The following is a 7,316-nucleotide window of genomic DNA, read 5'->3' as shown; positions in this document are numbered from 1 at the left end:
AAGGAAAGGAAAGGAAAGGAAAGGAAAGGAAAGGAAAGGAAAGGAAAGGAAAGGAAAGGAAAGGAAAGGAAAGGCATGAATATTACAAAACAAAAAAATGAAGTGGAAATAGTGTACATACGAACCTTATAATGTGATGTGATTTTTCACATCTTTTAAGAACAAATATTTGATCTGTGTATTTGAATCTGTGACACTTTCACATTTAAATATTATGGGGTTTGCTGTTAACTTCAGCATATTTTTCTGAGAAATCATGGACTTCAGAAGTTGATGAGGAATTTCTGTGATTTAAACTAAAAGTATAAATCTAAAACTAACCAGTTTCCCCTCGCTGGCCCTCCAGGTGCTGCTCCTAAACCTCTAAGAAATAGGAAGGGCATGAGGAATTGCTGGGGTCAGTTTCAAAGTCAGTTTTTATTTAACCTATACAATTTCATATAGGCTGGTTAGCACTGTGAGCCCAGCTGGAGTAATTATATGGGTCTTTTATGATATGGATTATTTTCATTTGTACTGTATTTTATATATATATTTAGTTATTCTAAATCAGTGTAGAGTGCCAAGTTCTAGACATACACTTTTTGTAGTTATAAAACCACTTAGTTAAATTACACTTCTCTCTGTAAAGGGGTTTGGGTCCAGTCCTTCCCAGTTAAACTGGTGGTTCAAGAGCTGGATCATAATCATCCTTGAGGTCCAGAAGAGCATGTGCTAGAGGGTAGGGTACCAGCTGGGAGAACTGGGAACTAGGCCATATGCTTTTTCCCCATGGAGACAGAATTGATTGGTATTTGTTTTGTGATTTTTTTCTTTATTTTTCCCTGTGGTGAATTTCAGTATTTGCAGGAGTTGGCTCCATACAGAATATTCTCTGCATCAGAAAACAGGCTGCTGGTGCAACCTACTCCTCGCACACCCTGCTCTCCTTGGCCCCCTGCCCCGTGCATCTCCAGCAGCAATTCTGTCGGGGCAAAGACTTTGCTGTGATTGGGGGTTCTTCAACAACGAAGTTTCTTGATGCTTCCCGAAAGCATTCACGGGTGTTTACTTCCTGCCGGAGCTCTGCGCTGTGAATGGAAAGTAGTAAATTTTTTTTTTTTAATTAAAAAAAAAAAGGAAGGGAAAAGAAAAGAAAGAAATAAAAAAACACAGAAGAATTCGCGTTTTTCTGGAGGGGAAAAAAAAATTTAAATATTTCTTTCCCATGATGAGGGCGGCGGGGGGGGAAACAGAAACCCCAAAAGGGTTATTTCCCAGCGCCTCGCACGCTGAGCTCTAGGAATGAGTCAGGGCTCTCAGTGCTGCCGCAGCCGGCTGAGCCCGCGCCCGTGCAGCGCCGAGCGCGGCGGGGCCGGGCCGGGGCCGGGGCCGGGCCGGGCCCTGCCGGGACCCCCTGGGGCGCTCGCCCCGGGCCGTGCCTGGCCGCGGCGCTCGCGGCGACCCTTGCGGTATGCGGCTGCCTTTGGCAGGGGCACATGAAGGATTTCATTGAGTGTGAAGACAGAGAGCAGAGACAGAAAGCAGAAGGAGGCGGCTGCAGCCTTTGTAGTCGGGGAGGAATGCGGAAATGTTGAAGCACTATGTCAAACTTTTTTGAAACGGGGTCAAGTCACATTCAGCCAGCGTGGGAAAGCAAGGGAAAAAAAAAGTTGAGGAGAGGGAAAAAAAAAAAAAAAAAAGGCAGCAAGCTGCTGCTGCTCCCAGGCAGAACAGAGGCCGGGGGAGCGAGCGAGCAGCGGCAGCGCAGCGCCGGGGCAGCGGCGGAGCGGCGGCGGCGCCGAGGGCTGGTGCCCGCGCCCCGCACCGCAGGCTACGGCCGGCGGGGCTGCGATCGTGGCGCTGCAGCTCCCCGGGGGCCGCCGGCCGCGATTTTTATTTCGCGTTTTCCTTTTCCCCGGGCAGGGTGGGGGCGGGAGGAGCGGGCTGGGGGACGAGTGCGAGCTCCTTCTGCGCCAAGGTGCAGCCCGGCGGCGGCAGGGGGATGCGAGCCGAGGGCGGCCGAGCCGCGGATCAGCTACCTGTGTGGCCCGGGCGGCCGCTGCCGGGACCTGCCGGAGACATCGCCATGTGAAGGGGCAGACCCCGGGCCGGCTCTCCACCCCGCCTCGCTCAATGGGAGGTTTGTGTTAGAGAGGACTCACCCCCTCCCTCCCCCCCCTCCACCCCCCGGGGCTGAGGATTATTTGGGGAACTGGTGGCGGTGCAGGCGGCCGTGGCGCACACCAGGTAACGCGGGGCGCCCATGTGCTCCGCGCACCCGGCCCCGCGGCGTGGCCCACACGCCGTCCCCTCCCCGCCCGGCCCGGGAGCCCACGCCGCTCACCCCCCCTCCCCGCGGGCGGCACCGCGGACGCGTCCCTTCGCGGCCGGGCCGGGGCAGCGCGCCCCGCGGTGCCGCCGCAGCCGCCTCGGGGTCGGTGCGGGGCCGCGGAGGGGCCCGCGGGGGAAGGGGTGCCCTCAGGGGGGAGCCGCCGGGGGGGTCCTCTCTGCGTTCTGCCGAGCAGCGGAGCCGGGCCCCCCTCCCCGCCCCGTCCGCTGAGAGGAAGCGCGGGGACGCGGCTCCCCGCGTGTCCCCCGCCGCCACCCCCCGCCGCCTGCGGGGCGCCCGCGGAGGGGAGCGCGGCGGGGGCAGCGGCGGCCGGGGGCGGCCCCGGTGCCCCGCCGTGCCCGGGGAGGGCGAGCACGGGTAAGTTTCCACGCGGCCGCGCCGGGGCAGAGGCCCGCCGGCCCCGCCGCCACGCACGCGCGGCGCCGCTGCCCGCCGCTCGGGGGCGCCCTGCCCGCGGCGCGGGGCCCGAGGGGGTGCGGGCGGCCGCGGCGGGGGCGCGGGGCGGGCTGGGGTCCCCCCGCACACGCGGCTCGGGCAGGGTCCCCCCCGCACACCCGGCTCCGGGGGCCCCCCACGGCGGCCCGGCCCGCTCTCGGTGTCGCCCAGTGATGCTGCAGGCGGGGGACGCAGGGCTGCCCGGTGGCTGGGGCGGTGCGGTGCCGTGGCAGCTGTGCTGGGAACTGAAGCCGGCGAGGCAGGGAGCCGCCTCCGGCTGCAGCCGAGGAGAAGGGTTGAGCAGTGGGCACAGGTTTCCTTCAGATTGCGCTTTTCATCTCCAGCTGAGGTGTAAGATCAGCGTAAGTGTGCGGAATAGCCCTCGCGCTTTGTGCTTGAATTCCACATAAGAGATCCCCGACTCACCTATCTGGGACTCATTCATCGTAGCGCGGTAAAAATGTGGTGTAGGCGGGGGCTACAATCCTGGAGGTCACTCTATCGCTGTGTTAAAAAGGGTCAGGGGGAAGGGAGGAATTGATGTGGAGCTTTGTGAGGGGAGAGGGTTTGCGCAGTCCTGCAGAAAGTGGATGAAACTGGATGCAGAAGTGCTTCTGCTCTCCAGCCTCATGCACTCTGCAGCAGAGCATGCTGTTCCTGAAGACATCTTTCACCATGCTGCTTTGCAAAGAGCTGCCAGTGACACATGTAGCAGTATCCACAGCCAATACTCTTGCTTGTCAGTAAATTTGCTAAAGTGCATATTTCTGAACCTACTTCAGCACACAAAGCTTCATAGCGTATTATTGCCATCTCAGTCTGCATGTATTTCTTCTCTGCACAGGTGCTTTGTTTCTTGCAATGTGTTCATGATCTGTCCATGAAGGCCTTAGCACAGGAGAGAGCAGACCAAGGCAGAAACCTCCAAATGCTATTATTTACTAGCAAGTGTCAGTAATATAGCAAAATACATATCCAGGACTCCACCGCATTAAATGAAGAAAACTTTGAGTCCTGAAATCCTGACATAAGTTCTTGGAGGAACACTTCCTCTCACACGAGCCTAGCTAGCTCTGCCATCCCCATCACCCATGTGTCACGGCGCCATCATCTTTAGCCCATTCTCAGTAAAACCCCTCAGGATGCTGTTGCTCTGTAGCCGAATGCCTACCTTGCCTTCTGCGCAGACCGGGATAACTTTGTAGTGTATCAGCCACTCCGGGACCTTGATACATATGTCACCCTCATGGTTCGCGTCTTCCTTTCCACCATGATTTTGCTTTGCATATCTGTATTAGCTTAATTTTAGCAGGTTTTTAACAATGCAAAGTCATGAAGTAAACTAAACTAAACTCAATTTTTTTGCTTGGTTTGTCCTCCAGATTTGTTTGGCTTTACACAGGCAATGCTCCCAAAGACTGTATGATAATTCCTGGTGGCCAAAAGCGGAGGCGCATTGTGGCCAGTACAGAAAAGGAGCAAGAACAGGAGGGAAGGAGCTTCCTACTGCCTCTCTGGCAGAGGCACCAAGTGCGTGGCCTGTCTGCATCCCAGCAAAGTACTGGTTTTCGAAAAGTAAGTGAGACTGAGAGCCACCTCGGGGCACTTGGAGAGGAGGAAGAGGACTGGTGCCAGCATGGATAAGGACAGCACAAACCTGGCTGACCAGCAGTATGAATGTGTGGCTGAGATTGGGGAAGGAGCCTACGGGAAGGTGTTCAAGGCCCGAGACTTGAAGAACGGAGGTCGCTTTGTTGCGCTGAAGCGGGTGCGGGTGCAGACCAGCGAGGAGGGGATGCCGCTGTCCACTATCCGAGAGGTGGCAGTTCTGAGGCACCTGGAGACGTTCGAACACCCCAACGTGGTCAGGTGAGGAAGTGGGACCCCTGTCCTGATCAGTGAGGTCCTGGGTACAGTATGTGAATTGGGTGAGCGAGAGTTTGGGGGCATAAATGGAATGGACACTAGTTTGGGTTTGTGGCTGAAGTGAGCACTAAACTGTGTGCATGAAGTGTGGTTTGAGGTTTCAACAGGCCATGGTGCTGCCTGCCAGACCTCACCTCATCCCTGTGCATTGCCTCCCACACACACAAAACACCCATCTCCAGAGGCATAGGTGTGTGATTTAAGTGTTGGAATGGATGGGCAAGGAGCCATATACATACTATTTCCTCAGGCATGAGAGAAAATGAAAAAAACCCCAACCTCTCCCTGGTTTTGTCTGACCTATTAGTACTGCCAGTTGCAGCTGATTTTTACCAGCTCTGTTCATTATAGAAAGTGCAAGAATGAGAGTAGTAGTGGAATGTACATTCTGCCTTTTTAGGTGCTTTTATAGAGAACTCTAGATTACAGTGTTAAAAAGAAGCAACAGCTTAACACTTCAAGCTTTTCAAGAAGCCTTAGGGTTGAGTACTGTTTGGTACTAATTTTCACCATGAGCTGTTGATTCTGCTACCAAGAGGGCAAAAGTACAGGTGTCAGACCTTTCTCACAAAATGGTGGCAGTGGCCCCAGGATGTCCTCCTTTCTGTTGTGTCAGTAGCATAAATCCTGGATAAGTGGCCTGTGCTCTCAATGATAAAGCTAGCCCTATTGTAACCTCTTACATTTTTCTCTAGCTTGAAGCCTTCAGCAGCCTGTGAGCATCTTTTATTAAAATTATGAACTTTAAGAAGTAAGTTTCACTTTGCAGATACTCACAATGAAACTGGTCAGCATCTTGCTGGTGGTGCTATATTAGCAAGAGTATTTCCATTCTTTGTGTTGCTTACATGCATATTACACAGCAAAAGGAAAATATTTTTGTACTTCGCTAACACCAATACTCTTTCAGTCTTGGAGAAATAGATACTCTGAACTCACAGGTGAATTTCAAAATGCCTTGTATGTGTAATCATCCTTTTTTGTAGGGTGTGAGATCAGGGGGTGTTGATTAGGTGCAAGAGGAAAGATGAGACAGAGAATAATGTTTAAGTTACGAAAGCCAATTGCTAGAGATGAATTCACTTTTGTTCATTTCAAGGCAGTGTAATGTGACAGTCTCCTTTATGTCAAAACTGACTAGGCAGAGTGTATGTATTCTGAAATGCTGATCATGGAGTGTGTGTCATCAGTCTCACTTTAGAGAGCAATGGGACACACAGAGGCTGCAGCTCACACTTCCATTGCTCATCAAGCAAATCCACAATTCAGTTAATAATCATTATCTTGGCTGGCACCTAGTAATGGCAGAGGCTTAGTCAGTATACTTTAAAAGTGGGCATCCTGTGTTTGATCACTGAATCAAGTGACTTGGTTTAGAGGAGCACACACAAAGTTGGTCCTTGGCAGTAGAGGAATAATTGGGAGTTGTCAAAATCTTTGAAATGCAGCCCATCAGTTTATGGGAGAAAATGAGAATTCAGTTGTCCAGGCTTAGGCATTTATATATTTGAAAGCTAAATCTTGTTTGGGAATAATTGAACATAATACTTGAGAATTTTTCTACCATTAACATCTTTCCATATGATGTAAAAGATGTTTTTAAGAGCTTTCTAATCTTGAATGCAGCTAAATGATTGAAATAGAGTTCTTGTTTTCCAAAGAGCTATTTGATGAACTGACTATGCAACTGCAGGCTTCTTTTGCTTGATCTAAGTGCAGTTGAATCTCAACAGAGTATTGCATAAATGCATTGAAGCTTCAAATATTTTTACAAGTTTGAATGAAAACTCTGCAAAGCAGTGAGTATTTCAACCAGCAATATGAGAATGTAGTTTTAATATAAAAATCTGTGAAAATGTGTTTCAGGTCCTCAGCAGCATTTGAGACACAAGGGGCTGGCTGGTAATGTATCAGGGTGCTTGGGACATTGGTTTCACACCTGTTTCAACAAAAAGGCAGAAGATAAGCAATTCCAAACATTATGTCTTCTAAAATGTGAGGAATGCTATTCCTCACATTTTATCATGTCCTTTGTCCATATTTTTAACCTGTAGGGCAGATAAGGAGCCCTCTGGAGAGACCAGAATCATATCCTTCAAATGGACAAATTATTTGAAAACATTTAAATGGCCCAGTTCTGTTACAAAATATGGTAGAAGAGTTTGCAATTTATTGAAATTAAACGTCTATTTTTGTGTTACGTAAATATACTCAGAAAAGGAAATACTATAAAGGAAGTTCTGCAATTTTCAGCAGCTGATCTAAATGTACTTACTTATTGAACATATTACGATCAAAATATTTTAATTGTTTGGGCATGCATTCTGGAAACTGATATCATGGCCAGGCTAATAAATACAAACAATTACAAATGCATTGCCTGCATACTGGATTAAAATGTACATTGTTTTCACAGCACTGAGATAACAGCACAAAAAATTAAAAAAAAAATTTTTTGATTTTGAGGGGACCTCTAGTTTTTTTCTAAATATTACAAGCAGCTAGCCTGAGAGAACTATGCTGGAACTGCAAATACTGTGTTGTATCTGTTACCTCTGAGTAGTGGCATGTGTGATCCATGAGTTGCTCAATGCAAACCAGCAGCCATTCAGTGAGTCAAGAT

At 50.2% G+C, this 7,316-nt stretch overlaps 1 protein-coding gene across 3 annotated transcripts in view; it reads left to right on the top strand.

The window, feature by feature from the left end:
• Window positions 1–2,037: 2,037 nt before the first annotated feature.
• The window catches only part of CDK6 (cyclin dependent kinase 6), a 125,451-nt gene continuing 120,172 nt past the window's right edge, over window positions 2,038–7,316 (top strand). For 2 of the 3 annotated variants that reach the window (XM_066563324.1, XM_066563166.1), the window contains exons 1-2: window positions 2,038–2,122; window positions 4,150–4,636. In XM_066563324.1, coding sequence (XP_066419421.1) covers window positions 4,404–4,636 — 233 coding nt within the window. In that variant the 5' untranslated portion in view covers window positions 2,038–2,122; window positions 4,150–4,403. Of the gene's footprint in view, window positions 2,123–3,019; window positions 3,130–4,149; window positions 4,637–7,316 lie in introns of those variants that run through there. The other variant, XM_066563241.1, reaches the window with a different exon arrangement.

Source organism: Molothrus aeneus, chromosome 1 (genome assembly GCF_037042795.1).
Source record: "Molothrus aeneus isolate 106 chromosome 1, BPBGC_Maene_1.0, whole genome shotgun sequence".
NCBI classification, from domain to species: Eukaryota; Metazoa; Chordata; class Aves; order Passeriformes; family Icteridae; genus Molothrus; species Molothrus aeneus.
This window is presented reverse-complemented; position numbering and strand designations above follow the sequence as displayed.